Raw genomic sequence first — 22,604 nt, 5'->3', positions numbered from 1 at the left:
CTCTAGATAGCAAGATCCTTGAAAGCAAGCATCATGTCTGACAATTTTCCACCTCTTTAGCACTCAATGCAGGGTGAGCGGGCAAAACAAGACATGGAGTTTGAAAGCGGGCATTAACTTAGATTCCTGGCTAGGGTCATTCATTAACTCATCCATCTATTCATGTATCCATTCTTTTATAATTCAAATGTCTATTGAGTATCTATTATGTGTTTGTGCTAGGGATACAAAGGTGAGCAAATCTAAATACGGTCCTTAACATCTTGTAGCACAATACAAACTGCAGATTGAAACCCAACAGTAGGTCTTTTTTTTTTTGAGTGGGAGAACTTTACGGGTTTTTTTTCTTGAATTTTATTTTATTTATTTATTTTTTACATAGCAGGTTCTTATTAGTTATCTATTTCATACATATTGTGTATATATGTCAGTCCCAATCTCCCAATTCATCCCAGCACCACATCCACACCCGCTGCTTTCCCCCCTTGGTGTCCATACATTTGTTCTCTACATCTGTGTCTCTCCAGTAGTAGGTCTTGATATCAATGTATGGAACACAAACATTTTGAACAACACAGAAGAGAATAAAAAATATCATAGTGGGTTGTAGGTAGTGAAGATAAATTATTGCTTCAAGAAAATTTTGCCAGTTAAAGACATGGACAGAGTCATGATACAAAATAAATAGTTCAGGAGAGATCAGTGTAAAAAGAGTTTGAAAAAGTTAATTCAAGTGGATCTTTTTAGAGTCACTCAAAAACATGAGGAAGGAAAAAGAGCTAACATTTGCTGAGTACTTACTAAGTTCCAGGACTGTTGCGTACATTCTCATTTAATTTTCTTGACAACATTTGGAGGTTAGTGTAATTCTAGTTTTAGCCCCAGAAAGGCTGAGGCTCCTTAGGGAAGTTAATTACTTGGCCCAGGGCTGCAGGAAGCTGGCGTCAGAGCCCTGGACCTGGGGTCTTTCCACCACATGGCTGTGGTAGACCCTTTCATTTAGGCTCCGTCTTTGGTGGTGGATTACTAATTAATTGCCTGGGGTATCTCGAGCCCCTCCTCTTTAAAATCTGTGAGGCAGAAATGGGCTTCCAATGTGGTTAATATTCAAAAGGAGCCCACTAACGAATTGTCCCAGGGATAATTACCTCAGCTCTGTTTATAGAAAACCATATGTCGATAATAGCACAATTTGCTATTTGGGAAGAGCTGATTTTCTATAAATCCGGAAGGTTAGTGTTGCTTTTCTATAAATATGGAAATGTGCTAATCATCACCTCATCTGCTGGAGACTGCTAATAAATCAGAATGTCATTTACATATTAACCTACAAAGAACAAAAACATCTACCTTCTTTCCCTTTGACAAATAGAATCATGCACACCCTTCTATGTTTGATGTTTGTCTAATTTTCTCTTTGTCGCTTTCTCATCCTCTCTCTCACTCCCTTTCCCCTCCCTCTCTCTCTCTCTCTCTCCTCTTTTTCAATGTCTTTTTTCTCTCTGTGTATCTTTGATCTAATGACTTTAACAATATTTATATTCTATCAAGTGCTTGTTTCTAAGAAATACCCCGTGTGGTATACATTCATGTCCTCAAAGAGCTGAGCTTGGAATGGAATGATTTAAGTGAACACACGGGCTGGTTTGCTCTGGGGGGATCTTTTGTCCTTGGGTTTGCCTCAGATTCTCTATGGGTTCATCCCAGAGGATGCACAAGGCTGTTTTCTTCTAATGTGTTCTTTAGATAAAATGCTTCTCCCCCAAAGAGAGCATGAAACCATCCATCAAAAATCAGGGGATGTCTTGGATGTTGGGGAGGTGATGTTAGACTTCAGTGGGACCCTAGACTTTCCTCAAGGGCTGCTGCTGACAGCTTTCTACCTTCTACAGGAATCAGTATGGATTGGGGCTTGAATTTCTGGATTTAGATTTTTTTTTTCTCCTTCATCTCTTCTTTGGAGCTCCTATTATTTGTCTTTGTATAAAGATCTGACAAAGAGAATAGTGCATTCACCATCTGGCTGCTCTGGAGTCTGGCCCTATTACAGAGCTGATAATTTACCTAGGACAGGGCAAGTACTTCAGTGACACCATTCTATTCATGTACGTTTCCTTCCTTCTTTTGCACATGCTGTGCTGTCAGCCTCCAAAGCACTTTCCTGTCTTGCCAACCTGACAGATTTCAACTCATTCTTTTGAACTTGTATGGGCAGCCCCACCTCCCTGAAACCTGCCCTGATATTCCTCTGCACATTCTTCCATAGTTTTGTTCGTTCAGACATGCATTCATCAACCATGTTAACTGAGTTTGTATCATGTGCCAGGTGAACAAAATCGACATGGTTCCGGTTCTTGCAAAGCTCACAATCTAGGGGAGGAAACTAAATAAACAGCCAAAACCCCAGATGTCATCCTTGGTTCCTCCTTTACTTCTTGCCCCTCATCAGTGAGACCTGTCATCTTTACTTCTAAAGCATATGTGGCATCTGTCCACGTCTCTATTACCATCGAACTGGTCCAAACAACTATGATCTCTCATCTGGCCACTGCTAGAATATGATGGCTTTTTTTCTTTTCTTTCTCTTTTTTCTCTTTCCTTTCTTTCTTTCTCTGTGTTCTTTTCTTGTTGTTGTCATCGTTGCTGTCCCGCTCACACTCTAACACAGCAAGCTTATTTTAGCCTACAGCCTTGGTACTAGCTATTCTCTCTGTCTGGGCTATCCTTCTCTCTGATGTTTGCATAGCTGTATTCTAATCATTCAGATCTCAACTTAAATGCCCCCTCTTCAGAAAGGCCTTTTCTGACCATGTGGCAAGTCCCTCTTTGTTATAGCACCCTATTTTAATTCTCAGAACATCACTATATATTCTGTAATTACCACACTCACATGCTTATTTGTTTATTGTCAACCTCCTCCTTCTAGTATGCATGTTCCATGAAAGCAGGGGTCTCATATGTTTTGTTCACTGTTATATATTCATCTCCTAGAACAGTGTCTGGCCTTAATAACTCCTGTTGAGTCAGCTAATGAATAGATACATATAAAATTGCAAACTGTGATAAGAGCTGGCTAGAAAATGAACAGGTCGTAGAAATAGAGAATAACTGTGAGAGGAAAAGGAGAAGACAATCACTTAGTTTAGGGTTATCTGGGAAAGTGTCTGGGATTAACTGGGATAAGGTCCAAAAGATATTCAGAAGGAGACTCCAAAGACAAGAAAGAGGGAGGATGTCCTGGGCACAGTGGACAGCCTGCCATGTTTGAGAACTGAAATAAGCAACGTGTGGCTAAAGCCCGCGGGTGAGGGGAGGATGGAGGGAGCTGAGGTTGGAAGAAGCTGCAGAGCGTCTTGCTGGTCATGGTAAGAAGTATGGACCATGTCTGCAGTGAAACGGGAAACCACTGCAGGGTTATCAGCAGGGCACTGCCATGGTCTAATCTCTGTGTCAGCAGGTCGTTCCACTACTATACAGAGTACAGATTACATGCGTTGAGAGTGGACTCAGGGAGCACGGTTAGAAGACTCTTGTTGACGTCCAGGTAGGGAATAAAGAATGGAGATGAAAGAATATGGTTGATTAGGGACATATTTTGAAAGCAGAGTTTAGATAATTTGCAGATGGCCTGGGTGTGAATTGTGAGGTGTACTCTTTCTACATTACATTACATTATATTTACATTATATGATATTACATTACATTACATTATTTTCCTTCTACATCATATTTCTAACACACACACACACACACGCACACACACACATTAGGGCAAGAAGAACATGATGAGTTTGCCTGGGAGGGCCAGCTTCCCGGGAGAGATGTCTCTCAAAATGCAACATGAAATAGAGTTTCTTAGCAGTTAAGGAATCTAAGTAAATCTGATAAGATACCTCCATCAGGGATGCTGTAATAGAAACCATGCCTGGAATAGAAAGTAAACTAATAGCCCTCAAGGCTCTAAAAGTTCATGATTCTATAGTTTGGGGCCATATTGAAAGGGCTCTGCAAAGACCTTAACAAAACATGCCTTCTATTGATGCCCTGCTGGTGAGAAGCCAGTAGCATTTCATAGCCCCATTTAAAAGCCATTAGGCAACGCGGTAGTAAAAAGAGTTCTTTTTACAAAGATGTCTTTGCTTTTCACGTAGGTCCTGCCATTTAAAAGCTAAAGCTTTGCATCTCTGAGTCTCAGTTTTCCCATAACTAATGTATGGATAATAAACTACTGCAAAAGGCTCTTATGAGAATTAACTCTAAAAGGCACGTGATAAATAAAACACGGTCTAAACGGTAGTTACTATTATGGTTTACAGTTTTAGGTGGGATTGTAAGCAGCAAATACCATTTGATCAAGGACTGTGGAATGAAAAAATATGCCGGCAGATGGTAGCAAGGAATCCAGATTTTGGAGTCAGGCGCATCTGGGTGGGGATCTTGGTTCTACCAGTTAACAGTTGCATGACCTTGATCAGGGTACTTGATTTCTCTGAGCCTTAGTTTTTTCAAGACCCAAATAGGAATGGTAACAAGGGTTTGTTTGAGACTAATTCCAAGTACATCTTGCATGATAAGTGTTTAAGCAGATAGCTTTCCCTTGAATGCAGGATATTAGGATAGCTTAGTGTTTGAAAATATGGGTTCTGTCACTTATTAGCTGTGTGATTACCAGCAGATTATTTAATCATTTCAAGTCTCAATTTTCTCACCTGTTAAGCTGGAGGTATTAATGGCATTTAACTTATAGAGTAATTGTGAGGAATAAGTGAACTTATCTACAGAAAATATTTAGTGTAATGCTCAGGCTCTAATGAGCACTCGATAAGCATCAATTGCTGAAAAAGGTTCTAATTTAGATTCCTTGGGCTCAAATCTCATCTCCATCACTTGTCAACCATGTGATCCTCAGGCAAATTAACTGCTTCATGCCTCAGTTTCCTGTTTCCCTAAATGAGACAATGACAGTAATACTTCTTAGGGTTGTTATGAATATGAAATGAAACAATCTGTGTGATCAGGTGGCCCAGTGCCTGGCATATAGTAAGAGTTTAAAAATGGTACCTATTATTGCTGCACTATGTTGATTTACCATATTACCATATTTATTATTCCCTGCTTTCCAGTTATTAACTCTATAATGTTAACTGTCCTCTCATCTGTAAAGTGGGGACAATAAGACAACATATCTCATAGGGCTCTGCAATCGGTCAGCTCTGAAACACTGTTCAAATGGAAGGGAAATCATTATCATTATGTCCAGCCTACAGTGAGCAACACTTCTGCTGTAGACTTGGAGACTCATCAATCATGCCTCCTCCCCCACCTGCCCATTTTTTAAATCAAGGTCATTCATTTCTTTCTCTAGAGCTTCATCCAGTTTTGGAGGGACTGCTCCTCCCATTGATCAAGGTCAATTTGAATTCTCATCACTATCTTTCAAGGTGGTAACAACTCTGCCTAAAGCAGTGCCTGCATTCCATTATGCCTCCCCTTGATGGCTGCCAGATAACAGTGACGCTGGAAAAGATCCTTCTAGTGAGAGTACAGTACATTCAGCCAGTTACTGATCATTGCCCTCTAGCTGGGGTCCTTGGCCAACTGGTCTACCACCTAACACACTGGGTAGGAAAAGTCACAGCGACATGACTAAAATCTCACTAAAGCTGGTATCAATTATACTTCTACATTCTCTTCCTCCATCTTCCTTTTCTCTATTTATTCATTCCTTCAGTTTTTCATTCAACATTTATTAAGCCCACATAACATGGTAAGCACTGTCTAGATACCAACATGGGTCCTCTTATCTCATACAGAAGGTAATGGGGTTTCTCTGTTATAATCACCTAATTATAGTCAGGGATGACTGATTAAAGGACAACCAAATTGATTACTACCTAAAATGGATTAACAAATTATCTTTTTATTCACTGTACTTAGAATTAACTGGTTCTAATAAAATATATTTACATATAAAAACTCCTAAGGTTGGTAAAATATAATCATTCACATCTGGCATTGAAGATGATCTTCATAATAGCTTCTGAGGAATTATATTATTATTTTTCCCAATTTTATAGAGAGAAAGCTGAGGTCCAAAGACCCAAAGTAAATGGCTCAACATGATTCAGTTAGTTTTTAACTAAGGTCTTCTGATGTAGAGCTTGTGTATTGTCCCACACCATTTCCCCACACTTCTGTCATTCATTCTGATACAATATTCCAGGGGCTTAGACTCTAGCAGCACTGGTAAGATGGCCAACAGTTAATGAACATTTCATTATGTGGCAGACACTGAGTTAGGCACTTTAAATGCACTATCTCATTTAATCCTCAGGAAAGACTGGGGAAGAGGAGGATACTATAATCCCCAATTTACAAATGAAGAACTGAAACTCAGCAATGTTAAATAACTTGAGCAAGGTCAAGGTCATCTTGTTATTATGGGTGGAGCCAGAAGTCCACGTGAGAAGCTGTGATGTAAACCAACGTCCTGTAATGCCTCAGAGATGTTTTACCTAGGATTTTTCAAACTGCCGGCCACAGCCCATTAGCAGATTGTAAGAGAAGTCTGGTGGGTCATGACCAGCATTCAACAAAATGAAATAGAATACAATAAGAGGGAAATCATCAGACAGCATCACACAAAGTATGGTTAAGTATTGCAACTTATTTCAGCTGGATGTAAGTGGGCTGGGTCATGATCTAAAATGTATTGCTTACTTTTGGGGATAGTCAAAAACGCATTAGACACACTGTCTGAACCCAGTGTGCTCCACTGACTGTGGACATGTATCTAATCACTTTAAATAAAGGGAGAATCATCAATATCCATAATGAAGGCATTAGGAAGTATATTAGCTGGGGTCCTCCATATACTTTACATATATATATAAAGAGATTTATTATAAAAAAATTAGCTCACATAACTATGGAGCCTGACAAGTCCCAAGATCTGCATTTGGCAAGCTGTGGACCCAGGGGAGTTAACGGTTTAGTTCCAGTCTGATTTCACAGGCCTGAGAATCAGGGGAGCTGAGGGTGTAGTCCCAGTCTGAAGGTTGGCAGGCTTGAGACCCAGAAAGAGCTGACGTTTTAGTGTGAGTCCGAAGGCAAGAAAAAAGCCAATTTTCCAGCTCAAGGCAGTCAGGCAGGAAGAATCCTCTCTTACGCGGGGGACGGTAAGATTTCTGTCTATTCAGAACTTCTACTGGTTGAATGAGGTCCACCCACTTTAGGGAGGGCAATCTGCTTTGCTCAGGTTACCAATTTAAATGTTAATCTCATCCAAAAACACCCTCACAGGAACACCCTGAATAATGTTGACCAAGTATCTGGACACCCTGGCCCAGTCAAATTGACACATAAAATTAACCATCACAGGAAGGTGGTCAAGGTGGAAAGGTAGAGGCAGGTGTGAGTAATAACTGCCAAGGTAGGTGTGTGAAGTCTCATGTAATGAAACAGCTTATCTAAATGAAGATGAGAAAAACAGGCATTCACTGAGTTCTAACTCTGTGGCAGGCGGCATACTGAGTTCTTACATGCATCTCATTCCATTTAAGCTTCCTGGTAATGCTTTGAGCTGTGTTTTATGGCTGCACCCATTTTACAAATGATGAAAACCAGGCACTGAAAGATAAATGATACATCCAAGGTGACACCACTGGTTAGCAGCAGAGTAAGGTTTGAAATGAGGATTTCTAATTCCAAGTTCAGTGCTTCTTGTGGTACCCCTGGATATTTATTTCACTTATTTTCTTTTTTAAAAAACAATTAAACTGCTTGTGATAGCTTTGAAAGTGGATAAATCAGGTTTTAAAAATACCTAACGGAGTATTATACTCAATATTCACTCCTAAGGGCAATATTGGGTCAGCTTGACCCTTGACTGGGAATTGTCACAGAGAACTGTTAAAGGTTAAACTGACCAGCTTGTGATGGTCTGTTCTGAAGCTTAGGTACATTCACAGAGCCAAGAACAAGCATGGTGTGCTGGCACCCATGGCACTCAATAAAGCGAAACTTAAAGACCTATAGGCCAGAAAATGTACCTAAGCCACCAATGGCAGGTCGTTTCAATAGCAAATGCTACCAGGACCACTGAGTTGAGGACTGTGACACCAGCTATGGGCTCAGGCAGAAAGTACTGTGATCAATTAGTGATGTCTATCCGAGGCAGAGGCTGGCCCGTGGTAGAGCCTCAGTATCTTTCTGGCTGGGGTAATTCAGAATCCAAGCCCATCAATCCCGGGCATCCTCTGGAGATTTCCTTACACTCTGGAGAGTCGTGGATTCCTAAAGGGTCTGAGCAGGGATTAAGGGCCCCTGAGCTATGAGTTTTCTATTCCTTTAGTAGAATGAGACAAAGGCAGCCCAGATGATTAAGCTGTGTATGGAGAGTAACTGGGATGAGATGGGTGTATAAATTAAGTCCCTCAAATTTTTCATACATTCCATCACATTTATATATTATTGATGTTGTTTGCTTACAATTCCCTTTCAGGAAGTTTCTAAGCAGAGCATTTTCCCTTCTTACCCAAAGTAGCAGGCAGGAAACAATCTCTGAGGAAAACCCTTCTCATAATCTAATCTCCGCCCATCCATCCATCCATCCACTCACCTAGTAAATACTCAGAGAGAACCCATGATTTCCAGGGACACAGGAGTGAAACACACAGATTCCCACCCTGGAGAAATGTGCAGTCAGTTGGGGGCTAAGAATAATACAATGCGATAAATGCTTGACTGGAAATAAATACAGTAGAAGCACAAAGGAGGGAGCAACCCACCCTTTCTTCCCCTCCCATTTTCTAGACTCCAGAGACATTCACACCTGATCTTCTGACGTTAGTAGGAATGGGAGCTTGCCTGGTGGAGAACGCAGCTGGAGCTTTCTAAGAGGAGAGAGTTGCATGGGAGTGGCTGAAGCAGCAAGTGGTGAGGGTCAGTAGTAGGAGATGAGTGATTCACCCAAAGGCCAGACTCTTTGTAGAGGGCTTGCCCCTGAGGCCGGTGCATACGTGAGAACAATCCAGTGGTTGGGTTATGGCAGGATGAGTGCTGATATCAGTAACCTGGAAATGGAGTCAGTGTTGGCCTCCAGGGACCCACAGAGAGGATGACAAGCTGCAGAACGGCAAGCTGCTGGAGCCATGCAAAGGTGAACATTGAGACAGGAGGGTCTCTGCCACCGGACCAGATGCGCAGCCTTCAAGGGAGCGTGCGCTGGCCCTGCTCTACCCTCCAGCCCACTGTTCACTGCGGGGCTAGGCTGTACTGAGCTAAATGCTGGTCCCTTGACTTAATCATACTCACTTTCTTCTTGCTGCTGTTCCTTCTACTTAGAGCACTGCTTCCCTCTCCTCCCCACCCTCTCTTCTTCACCTGGCTAATGCTTATTCATCTTTGGTCTCTGCTTAAACAGGGTTTTCCAGACAGTCTTTCTGTCTCCCCAGTTCCAGGTTGGGAACCTGTCTTAGGTACTGGGTCGGCCAAAAATTTCATTTGGGTTTTTCCATAACATCTTATGGAAAAACTCGAACGTACTTTTTGGCTGACCCAATACTTCCGTGTACCCAGGACACAGCTCTATGTATATCACACTGTTACAACTGCCTGTTTCCATAGTGCATCTTGTGAATGATGTGTTTCTGGAGTTTTGTCCACAGGCTGAGGCTGACTCACAGTAGAGGCTCAGTGTCTTTCTAGCAGGGCTGGTTCAGAATCTAAACCCATAGGTGCTGGGCATCCTCTGGAGCTTCTCTTACACTCTGAAGAATCAAGGGTAGATTTCTAAAGAGTCTCAGCTGGACTGAACAGTGAGGATGGTGAGGTGGGCAGGAACCTGACTGTGAAGGGTGTTATACTCATGGCTAAGTAGTCTGGGCTGGCCCAAAAGGTCTTTTGCTGTGTCTGCTAACCAACCAATCATCCTGAACAGACAGGCACTAGATTCTAACAAGCTCCAGGCTTTATCCCCAGTTACCATGACAACCAGGCTTCACGGTGATGGATGGTATTGAATGACTGACAGACTCCTGGTGTCTTGGCTCTGTCCCTACCCCCCTTAAGTCACTTGCATACACATGGAACTGAGACTCTCAGCACCATCCTCCTGAATTTGTCCTGATTTTGACTTTCCACCTCTATCACTGAAAACAGCCTCAGCCTGAAAGGAGAAAAAGGTGTGATAATGTCAAAATTACTCCCAGGACCACCCTTAGCTCCCTCTCTCCAAGTGATATAATGTGGCAAGGAGAAAATGGGCTTTGGACACAGACCTTGGTTCAATCCCATTCTACTATTTACTTATTGTATCGTTTTGGGCAAGTGGCTGAAACTACCTAAGCCTTGATTTGCTCATCTCTAAAATGGGAATAATTGTACTTGCTGTGGAATGATGTGTGAATATTAAATAACGCCTGGAAAATCTTTGCCCAGCACATGATGTGGACGTTGTTCCCTCCATCTTCTTCATTCACTCCCTCTCAGTTAATAGAACAGTTTACCCTGCAGAGAAGTTGATTAAGAAAATTGGTGTTCACAAACTCCTCAGCCTCCCGTGTTCTCCAATTTTTCCAGTTCAGAATCAGGAAACAACAGCCCAGTCTAGGGATGCTGTGGCATTTCTGGCAGCAGTAATGATAGTAATACTCGACCATTATTGCTAGTTTCAAGCCAGGGAGTATCCTAAACACTGTACATGGCATGGATTAAGTCATTTAACCCTCAGAGCAACCCTATGAGGTAGACAGTGTTAAAATCCCCATGTCATAGATGAGATAACTGTGATACAGGGAGGTTCAGACAGTAAGTGAGCATGGAGATTTCCACCTCAGCCAGTTTCCATTTCAGAGCCTGGTCCTCAGCTATACGACTGCCTCCCATCATGACCAAAATCATCTAGCGGGTCAGAGTCCCTGAAGGTAGCCCTTTATCAGGTGGAGGGAGACCTGAGACCGCAGCCCCAACATTGCCCATTGGGAGCATGGATTCATTTTTCTGAGCTGCTCTGTGGAATGAGGGGTTTGGGGAGGACACTGCTACTCATGGCCCATGATGAACAGTTTCCTGCAGAGTAAGACTGGCTTGATGAGATGGCGCGGGCCCCGAGTTTGGATACGGCACACCTTGCATCAAACCCCGATTCTTGGCTTGTTAGTCATGGAACTTTGGGCAAGTTACCTAACAATCATAGCAACAACTAATAAGATTTGTAGAACACTTAAGTGTACCAGACACCAGTTTTAGAGATTCATGTACAGAAACCATTTTCATCTCCATTTTCAAATGGGGAACATGAGGCACAAAGAGGTTCAGGCACTCATCCAAAGCCACACTCCCAGTGAAGGGTACGACTCTGGCTCCAGAGTTCACACACTTAACCACCACAGTTCCTGCCTTCTCCAACCCCAGTCTGCCTGCAAAAGGAGTAAATCCTCCCAGCCCCATTGTGAGCCTCCAATGAGATAATGCAGATGAAAGAGCTTTATAAAATATCAACTCTTAATCAAGCATGAGATATTACAAAGATATGATTTATATTGTCAACCAGAAGACGACCTGTGACTCTCAGAACCTTTTAGAGGTATTGTCTAGATGGGTTGGAATCAGCCCATCCCTGAGCACTTCGGGGGGCTTGTTACATGCCGAGCCTTGCAAACCCAAGAGATGACTTTATAAGTTTGCAGGATAATTGGAAGAACAGACCAAGAAGTTGACAATTACTATAGTGTGCTAAATACTGTGCTATAGGGAAGCGTGCTGATACCATGAAGGACACACAGGGATACTGCGGGGACACAGATATAGGGCCCTTGTGAGTGAGGGAATGTTTTCTAGAGTTGAGTGGGAGAAACTCAGTGAAGGAGGTAAGGGAACTTTCTAGTCAGAGGGAACAGCACATGCAAAGGCACAGAGGTACCTGTACTATTATTCTCAGGTGGCTGGGAAAAAACACGCATTTTTAAAACATTTTTATTGGAGTATAATTGCTTTACAATGTTGACTTAGTTTCTGCTGTATAACAAAGTGAATCAGCTATATGTATACATATATCCCCATATCCCCTTCCTCTTGAATCTCCCTCCCACCCTCCCTATCCCACCCTTCTAGGTGGAGAAGCATGCGTTTTAATGGATACACAGAAGCACCTAGGGGGCAGGGAAGTTAGCCAACGCTTCCCAGCTCATCCAGTCACAGATTAAACAATCATCTTTTCCAATGTTATGGCATGAAATAGGCTATATGATTCTTCCTTTCCCTTGAGGGCAACCAACATAGCGAAGCAACATAGCACACAGATCACAGCAACCTGAATGGCATCCGTTTGTTGCACAGAGATAAATAATGCATTACACCTGCTCTTTTCCACCTGATGCTTGTCATCTGAGGAATGACAGAGACTTGCTGATTCTGGCACCTCAGAAATAAGGCTGCCTGGCTCTGCCTTAGAGCCACATGGATGCAGTATCTCCACGGAGGTGTGAAGACAGCTCTCACACCTGCACCACAGCCCAGACCAGGTGTGAAACAAGCAGTAGACATGGTGGCCAGAGACGTGTCCCCCGGGCTCCTGGCCTGCCAGGCGGGCACAACAGCTCCTCTGGGGACCAGACTAGAGTGGGAAGGACTCCAAGGGTCTCCCAGTACTTCCCTGGCTGATTTGCATCTCCTTCCTTTCCACTCTGGAGTTCAGACCATGTTGGCCTTTCTGAGCAGACTCTTGCTGCTGGGGACACAAGGCCTTCACGCGGCCTCCCTTTGCTCTCAACGTTCTCCACTTTGTCTGGCTAATCCCTACTCATCCTTTCACACTTGCCTCTGGTATCCTTCCTCTGACCCCCTAAGGAAGACTGCCCCGAGCTTGCTGCCTTCTTTCGAAGTCCTCATCACACAGTACAAGAATTATCAGCTTACCTGTCCATGTCTCCACACTTGTCTGTAAGCTCACTGACAGCAAACACTCCCTTTAGCCCTCTTCACTTCCCAGATACCTGGAACACAATAAGAAATCATTAAGGGGGCTCCCCTGGTGGCGCAGTGGTTGAGAGTCCGCCTGCCGATGCAGGGGACACGGGTTCGTGCCCCGGTCCGGGAAGATCCCACACGCCGCGGAGCGACTGGGCCCGTGAGCCATGGCCGCTGACCCTGCGTGTCCAGAGCCTGTGCTCCGCAACGGGAGAGGCCACAACAGTGAGAGGCCCGCGTACCGAAAAAAAAAAAAAAAAAAAGAAATCATTAAGGACGTACCAAGTTATCTCAAATGCTCCTCAGGTGTTCTGGTGTGTTTCTTAAAGTTTCAGAACCTTGGCTTTAGAGGAGCTCTTAAAAGACATCTCGTCAATTCTGCAAATGCTTCTTCTACTCACAGGCAAACAGCTAACTTCTGCTTGGGACCCTCCAGATATGGGGAGCTCACTGCCTCATGAAACAACTCCTATCTCCTTGGCCTCTGAGTGTTGCGGTGATTTACCTTAAGTTGAGCCTCAATCTATCTCCCTGTAGTATCTGCCCTTTTGGTCCTAGTTCTTGCCCTTGTGACCACACAAACAAGCCTAATTCCTCTTCCTCAAGACAACCCTCCGGAGGGCTGAATCTAATCCTACTGACCTCTCTTAAAGAGAAACCTCTCCTTTCTTGTTCAGGTAAACATCCTGCATCCCCTCAAACATTCCCCAAAGGATTTGGCTTTACATTTCTTCACCCTCATGCTCATTCTCATTCAATCATTCCCCATTTTCTTCTTTTATTAAATCTTATTGTGGTAAAAACACTTAACATGAGATCTAATCTTGTAACAAATGTTTAAGGGTACAATACCGAATCCTTCACTATAGGGACAATATTCTGGCAGATCTCCAGAACTTACTCATCTTGCATAGTTGAGATTTTATGCCCGTTGATTAGCAATTCCTCATCCTCTCCCAACCCCCGGCAACCACAATTCTATGCTCTGCTTCCATGAGTTCGGCTACTTTACATACTTCATATAAGTGGAATCATGCAGTATTTGTCCTTCTGTGACTGGCTTCTTTCACTTAGCATGATGTCCGCCAGGTTCATCCACGTTGTTGCACGTGGCATGATTTCCTTCTTCTCAGAGGCTGGATGATGTCCAGCGAATGTTCTGTTTTCTTATTTCCTTTTAAAAGTGTGGCTCCCAGAACTCGGCACCAGGTTCCGGGTTTCTCTAACCTGCGCAGAGGGAATGAGATTATCCCCGCCTTTACTTTTTTGATTATAATTTTCACCTGGCTTCATTGCCCTCCGGAGCTGAAAGTGATCTAAAACCCTTGGGCCTTTTCTCTTGTTCTCCTGCTAAGCTGGCTCTCTTCCTTACTGTGCTCATGCACTTGGTATTTTATCCCCAGGACAGGATGTTACAACTTTTCCAACTGAGTCCCATTTTGCTATGCTTGGTCTGTCTGTCCATCAGCCCTTTGAGGGCTTTTTGGACCCTGATTCTTTTTCTTCCTCTGGGTAGATACAGTGAGCGTGGCTGCTAAGTCCATATCCAAGGCATTGACAAAGGCACCGACTAGGTTAGTATGGAGGCCGGCTTTGTGACAGGCCACCAGAGGTTCTCTGTAGGACCGTGGTACTCAGTATCTCATCCCAGATGCACTGCATAGGCTTCATCTGGGATAGTTAATTAAAATACAGATTGCTGATTACTCAGAAATACAGAATCAGAAGTGATAGAGGTGGGGCTCAGGAACCTGTCTTTTTAATAAGCCCTCCAGATGATCTCAATATGTAGCCAGGTTCGGCAAACATCAACTCCCGTTTACTGAGCAGGAAAGTCTAAAACAAACGGCAGTTTGATCTGGTCCAAAGCTGACATCTAAGGAGCTGATGGGATGGGGTGGAGCCCTGGCAGAGCACCACCTGGTCCTATAGTCCAGGGATCCCCAACTCCCGGGCCATGGACTGGTAGCGGTCCGTGGCCCGTTAGGAACCAGGCCGCACAGCAGGAGCTGAGCGGTGGGCGAGGGACTGAAGCTTCATCTGTATTTACAGCCACTCCCCATCACTAGCATTACTGCCTGAGCTCCGCCTCCTGTCAGCATTATGGTGAGTTGTGTAATTATTTCATTATATATTACAATGTAATAATGATAGAAATAAAGTGCACAATAAAGGTAATGTGCTTGAATCATCCCGAAACCATCCCCCCACCCCATCCGTGGAAAAATTGTCTTCCACGAAATAAGCAACTCTCGGGATCCAAATCTGTCTCCATTTAACTATGTTGCCCCACACCTGCTAGCTTCTCAAGGCCAGAACCTTGTAATTTAGATCTGCATCATATTCATACCAGTTTTATTCTCACAGTGTCTACCTTGTCCAACACACGGTATGCCTGGGATGGTACATAGTAGATGCTTACTAAATTTTTCAGCAGAATTTAGTCTGATGCAATAAATAGAATTAGTTAATTCTTCTAAGCAAGAAAGACGAGTTTGAATCTCAGCTCCACTGTTCTTTTTAGCTATGTGGTTTTGGGCAAGATAATTAATCTTTACGAACCAAGGGCATCACAAGTAAACATAAGAAGTATGGGGTAGGTGACTAAGGATAATTTAGCCCTCATGCTGTATGATTCTCAAGTCACAGACCTCCCCTTGCTGGCTGGTACCCTCCTTCAGGGTCCTCGGGAGGCGATCCTTTGCAGTCAAGCCGTGCTGCTGAAATCAAGCTGGAATTCTCTTCTCCAAGTAGCGCGTGGCAGGCTGTCTGCAGACCCCTCATGAGCATAATCACTCCACAGGCATCCTCCAGCCCCCACTAATCGGCCCGGCCCGTCACTTTAATTGGGCAGCACTGCACCACTCACCTAAGTAATCACTCTGGCTTCTGCCCATGAATTCCTTTCATCCACTTTTGTTTATCACGGTTGAAGCATTTTTTAATCAAAACAATTAAATATGCTAAATCTTCCTCAATTAGTAGTGCATTAAAAATTAAAAGTACTTGAACGGAAATGGCAAAAGAAACCCTGTGCTCGGCGCTGAGTGCTGGTGCTTAAAGCATCACTTCTCCCAGGCACTGTCAGCTCGGAGTTATTCAGAAACTGCTGTGCACAGAGGCACAGAGGGCTGCAGCCGAAAGGGGACTCAGGACGAGCAAGTCCAACCCTTTCTCTCCATAAATGGGAAACTGAGGCCCAGTGAGATCATGGGCCTTTTCTAAGCTCATACAGGGTGTCAGGGACTGGGACGCGTTTTGTTTTACTTTTTAAGAAAAATAAAATGTGTATATATTTAAGGTATATAGCACGATGATTTGATACAAATAAAGTGAAATGATTATTAGTCAAGCTAATTAACATCTCTCTCCTCACATAGTTACGTGTGTATGACGAGAGTACGTGCAATCTACTCCCTTGGCAAATTTCCAGTATTCAGTGCAATATTACTGATATTAACTGTAGACATCAAGCTGTCCATTCGATCTCCAGGCTTATTCCTCCTACATAACTACGAGTTTGTGCAGCATCCCCCCTTTTCCCCCACCTCCTCCCCCCGGGCAGCCACCGTTCTCCTCTCTGCTTCTATATATTTGAGTTTTGTAGAGTTCACGTGTAAGTAAGATCAGGCATTCTTTTTTCCTTTTTGGGTATGGCTTATTTCACTTAGCATAATGTCTTCAAGTTTCACCCATGTTGTCGCAAATGGCAGGATCTCTTTATGTTTTAAGGCTGAATAATTATTTTATATATAAATGGGATATATGTGATATATATATAGGGTATATATGTGGAATATATATATAGGGTATATATGTGGGATCTATAGAGAGTATATACCTATATACACAGAATTGTATATATAATAATTATATATTTGTTATTATATATAATTATTATATATTTTATTTCTATATTATATATAATAATTATATATTAAAATTATATATATTTATATATAATTATATCTATAATAATTTCTTTATCCATTCATCTGAGTGACTGGGACTTAAATTCAGGATTCCTGACTTGTAAGATTCTTCCCATTAGAAGCCCTTACCCAAGGACTCTTGGCACTCATTTATTCACTCATTTTTTTTCATTCATCAATCATTTATTCTGAGAATACTCACTGAGCTCCTCCCCCATGGCAGACATCGTGCTGCTAGGCTGACAAGAGAGTGGTGAGTAAGATGCCAGTCCTTGACCCCATAGAGTCTGCAGTTTCATGCGAAGGCTGGCAGGTAAACTTGCTGCCTCATACTCCCTTAAAAATATTGAATCTAATCCTTAGCTTAACTGAATTACAACCTAAATTATTTTTCCTTTGTGGTTGCCAGAATAAGACACCGACTGGTCATAATTATTGTATAGTTGCAGTGAAAAGTAATGACATGTTGCCAGTGCAAACTCCAGTTCACAACCTTCAGAAGACTTTAGCTACAGAGGGAGCTGAACTCTGCAGCAATGGTCAATATCTTGCTCCAGTCTGCTTTTGTAGCCTTATCTTGCCAGCTGACCAAGGGTTGGAAACCTAGTTCTGTTCACCTACAGGCTGTGGGATCGGGGAAAAATGATGTTATTCCTTTGAGAATTATGTTCCTCAACTGCAAAATGCAGATTCCTCGGCAACTCCTCAGATAGAGACAGAGACAACTGACGTGGGCCTCACACCTCTCATGGCGCCAGAAGCCAAGCAGCCTCCCCAGGGAGATCTATCCACCTCCTGACAGCACTCTGGCCTCTCTGCGGTGCAAAGAGGACCTGGGCAAAAAGAACTGGGACACATATGATCATTCAGACCTAAACAAAGCACATGGGTAGCTCTGAAGAAAGAGGGAAGTGCTCTGATCCAAAAATGCTTCATGGAAGAAATGATATTTGAATTGGAGCTTGAGTAGACTTTAGAAAGATGGTGAAAAAGGAGAAAGGAAGGGGCAGCAAAGGCAAAATTGGTGCCAATCTTGGGCCAGGCACTGTGCTAGGCACAGGGGTATATGGAGATGGATGAGATAGAATCACTGTCTCAAGGAGGCTCCGTGGAGAATGTGCAAAGGAAAGGGAACAAGCACTTTTCACCAACTAGTGCGTGCAATACATATTCCTTCTCATTTCAAGAATATTTGCACTGGATCAAGACAGAAGAGGACACTGAAACTGGGTTCAAGAACTGGGATTTCAACCTGGACCTCTTAGACTGCAAAATACAAGCTAGCTTTTACTACTGTGAGCTAGTGAGCTGTGAGCTACTACTATGAGCTGGTTGTACCATATTCATGGTCTTTCAGCGTCTCAGCATTCTATGTTTCTCTGCTCCCTGTTGCAGGTTTTTCCAGCAATGATGTCAAGACATGCTTTGGAGGCTCTTTTGGCATCGACTATGAGTACACAGATACAACACAAATTGGAGGACGTTTATCAGGAGAAGCTTGTAAAAAATTTGGAGGTGGCAAAATAGGCAAGTATTTAGTAATGGGCTTCCCAAAAAAGAGAAGCCAGATTTCCCCTCGGACTCAAAATCGGGGCATGTACGCTATTCCCCCCACCACCACCACCAGCTGATTCCATTTCAGTCAATGGTCATACTGCATATCTGCTGAATGCCCCAAACCAATGACCTGTAGTGGGCTTATTTTGAATTCTGCATAGGCTAAGATCACCTTAGAAATACTTGACTTCGTATGGTGCACCCTCCTAGATTTCAAGCACTAGACAAAGATCTAAGTAAGAGCTGGGATGAAAGGGATGTGCGGATGGAACTTGGAAAGTCGACTGTTGGATAAAGTCCCATCAGGTACAGTCCCGAGGGAGGAAACAAGTTTGCTGAGAGAGAGAAATGTGGTTATCAAGTCCAAGCTCAAAGAATAATTATTAGAGAAAGATGGTACAAGAATATTCTGTAACATCTCCCACACAGGTCACTACGAGTTTTCATGTATTCATTCATTCATTCAACCTGTATTGGGTAATTTTTTCCAGGTGGGAGACACAGAGGATGCAGGGATGACGAAATCGTTTATAGTACAGTGGATGAGTAGATGAGGTTCAAGTTACTCCCATTGCATTGGGCTACTCATGTCTCAGGGCCTTAAGTCAAATCCTTCTTCTCTCTGATGCCCTTCCCTCCTCCTTCCATTTATCTGCCAAGATTTATCCATTCTTCTAGATAACTCACCTTTTTTCCTGACCACCTCCCCACTGCTACTATAGATCTGACCACATCTTTCTCTGCACCCCTACTGAGAGAGAAATCTGTTATAGCACTTACAATATTTGATTGCACTTATTTGGCATATAGCAGGCACCAAGTAAACATCTGACATAAATATCTGAATAAATGAATGAATGAATCATCATCCATTTTCCCATCTTCTCCCTCCTCCATGTTGGGTTGGGCTGTCTTCCCAGCGTCTGCTCTAATCCAAAGGATGAATCTATTTCCAAGTCTCAGTGCTTCTTTTCTGCCTTGTCCTGCTAGTTAACCGAGCAAGGTAGAAGAGTGGGAGACAGCTCTAAGGAGAGCACTTAAACTTTGTTCCAAATCTCATTAGCAGAGCTTGGCGTTTTAGGAAATGAGCTAATGTGGTTATTCTCTCGATGGCAGTCGATGACAAGAAGACAGTGGGTGTGGAAGACATCATTCCTCTGGTGCAAGGTGGCAGCTCTGGCTGGGCAGGTGGCTTGACACAAGACAGGAGCGTCATTACATACCGTTCCTGGGGGAGGTCATTAAAGTATAACCCTGTTGTTATTGATTTTGAGGTAAGTCTTTTCGCAGTTGAAGAAACTCTACGTTCACGAGGAATGAAAGTGAAGCAGACCAGATCATTTCATATTTCTTATTATAAGCCCATCAGAGAACAAGATTAAATGTAACGGCACGCTGAACTGGTGGCCTTCCCCGTCTGACTACAGGGATACGTGACTCTAGACTCAGGCCACAGGAGAGCTGGGATCACAAGCTTACTATCCGGTCAGGGCCTAGATTTACACTCGTAGTCCCAGAATTTCTTCGGGATTAAGCCACCTTATAAAAATAACAACTCACATAAAAGACTTTAAAAATCACATCTGTTAAGTTGGAAGTTGGCAAACTTTTTCTGTAAAGGACCAGATAGTAAATATTTTAGGCTCTGTGGGCCACATACAGTCCCTTTCATACAAGTTCTTCTTCTTCTACTTTTTTTTTTTTTTTTTGCAATCTTGTAAAAATGTAAACATCATTCTTAGCTCAAAGGGCATACAAAAACAAGCCGTGGGCTGAGTACGATTTCAAGCTATAGTTTGCTGCCCCTCCCTGCTCTACATGATCTCATCACAATGACCTCTGGCACAGATGGGATTCTCCCCATTGAAAAATTAGGAAACTGAGGCTCCAAGTCATCAAGTGAATCGTTTCAGTTCACATAGCTCATATGTGGCAGTACCTGGATCCCAGACCTTTGGACTTAATGTCCAGTTCTCTCTTCCCTCTATCCTAGCACCTGCCTTAAAGCCATGGTTCCCAGACACCGGGGTCAATTTTGCTCCCCTAGGAGACATTTGGCAATGTCTGAAGACTTTTTTTTTTTTTTTTTTTTTCTGTACGCGGGCCTCTCACTGTTGTGGCGTCTCCCGTTGCGGAGCACAGGCTCCAGATGCGCAGGCTCAGCGGCCATGGCCCACGGGCCCAGCCGCTCCGCGGCACGCGGGATCCTCCCGGACCCGGGCATGAACCCGTGTCCCCTGCATCGGCAGGCGGACTCTCAACCACTACGCCACCAGGGAAGCCCTGAAGACATTTTTGATTGTCAAAACTGAGAAGATGCTACTGGCATCTAGTGGGTAGAGGCCAGGGATGCTGCTAAACATCCCCTAATCCACAGGATAGCTGCCCACAGCAAAGAAATATCTGGCCCCTAGTGTCAATAGTGCCAAAGTCGAGAAAGCTTGCCTTAAATCTCTAACCCCACAAAGGAAGTAAAATTGTATTCAAACTGCAAAGGAAGTGGATTGTTCTACCAGTATTGTCACACTATTCAATTCATATGCAAGGGTAGTTCATTAGAAAAAAGAGTTATATTTTGGGCTTTTAAATAAAATATTATTGTTTTCTTGCCCATTTTCCCTGACGTTGCTCATTTTCTATAGAGAGTTAAAAATTCCAGGTGTGGATACATTCCTTCTCTTAAAATATATACCAACAGTTAAACCTAAAAATCTATTATAACACCCTCTTCTCTATGAAGAAAGATGTCAGATGGATTAACCCTGATTGCATTTCTTCTCCAATAAATAAGGACCATTTTCACGCACCTGTAATTCACATAGGGTCTAAAAATTGCTATCATCAAGCTATTAGTGATTTGGGCAAAACTGTAAAATTGCTATCAGGAGTAACATATAAACTTTCATGGTCAAGAGGTGAGCTCTTTGTTTGCCTTGAGCAAAACTTCCAAGGGGAAGACTGACATTCGTGACTTGGAGAAGACCCAATTCTGTCTTTTGGGAGAGCCTGGGTATGAGGTGAAAAAGATATAGTTTGGCTCATGGGTCAGCCACCTTTTTGATGTGTGACCTTGGATGAGTTACTTCATTTTCTGAGCTCCCATTTTCTGCTCTGTAATATGGGCATAATAAAATGTTACATCCCAAGGTTAGGGAGAGAGAAGTGAATACTTAGTAAATGTCAATTGAGGAAGCAGTTTGTGGAAGTTGAGTTAGCTGGCCAAATCTCAGAGCCGGGAAATGGCACAGCCCAACTGGAGCCAAGACTGACTGACATTAACGTTCATGATCTCTTTGCAACCCATGATGCCCCCTGGAAGGCTGGCTTCGAAACATGAGGCTGTTGGCAGGTCATAGAGCAGGGGAGTGACACAGATAGAGCTGTGCTTTGAAAGGAAAATGCTCACAGAGGTATGAAGGATGAAGGAGAGACAGAGAGACAGACTATGGCCATGGAGAGGAAGCCAGTTAGGGAGTTATTTGGAACCTGGTGCTCAGAGTGGAGTCCTATTCATTTGCCTATTCCAGAGCTTAGCAGTGTGTATTTATGGCAGGTGCTTAGATCGAGTGAACATAGGAATCATGCTATGTGATGATCCTGTTATGGTATATATTATTATATGTTATATGTTATGTTATAGCGTGGTGATATCACACTACTTGCCTTCTCTGAATCTTTCCTCTCATTTGTAAAATGGGAACGAGACCGTTGCCAATATCTTTTCAAGCTCTAACATTTTAAGAATCATTTCTCCATCCCTCTTCCCTCTTTAAGTTCCACAGCCCTTCCCAATCCTCTGCATGAGGATTTGGGGAAGAGAAAGGAGAGATGGGGGTCTGAGTGCTGACCTCCCCTGGAAGGTCAAAGGGAAGTTGCCCGTTGGTTCTGGCCTTCTCTGGAACTAAGAGTCATCTTTAACCGGGGCAGCCCTTTCTGTACTGATTTCCTAACAATGGGGCCAAATTCCCTGAACTTCCAGTAATGGTCTTCTCCCCTTGGCTGGGGGCCCAGCCAGTCCTGACATGAGCAGCCTGGTGACCTCAGGCACAGCCCCCTGGCCACAGGTCAAGGTTTGTTTGCCACGGGTCTTTCTGTACACATCTCCAGGAACCCATTCAAAGCATGGCGAGTGCCCTACTGACCTCT

General features: G+C 43.3%; 1 protein-coding gene across 1 annotated transcript in view; it reads left to right on the top strand.

Moving 5' to 3' along the window:
- C8A (complement C8 alpha chain) overlaps positions 1-22,604 on the top strand; it is a 90,499-nt gene that overhangs the window by 59,905 nt on the left and 7,990 nt on the right. The window contains 2 exon segments of the mRNA XM_089911256.1: positions 18,297-18,428; positions 19,575-19,732. Of these exon segments, the coding sequence (XP_089767382.1) occupies positions 18,297-18,428; positions 19,575-19,732 (290 nt within the window).

This window comes from Delphinapterus leucas, chromosome 1 (genome assembly GCF_059928025.1).
Source record: "Delphinapterus leucas isolate spDelLeu-1000000601 "Yukka" chromosome 1, BTC_Dleu_Yukka2, whole genome shotgun sequence".
In the NCBI taxonomy this organism is placed as follows: domain Eukaryota; kingdom Metazoa; phylum Chordata; class Mammalia; order Artiodactyla; family Monodontidae; genus Delphinapterus; species Delphinapterus leucas.
The sequence above is the reverse complement of the archived record's forward strand: the minus strand, read 5'-3'. Positions and strand labels throughout refer to the sequence as shown.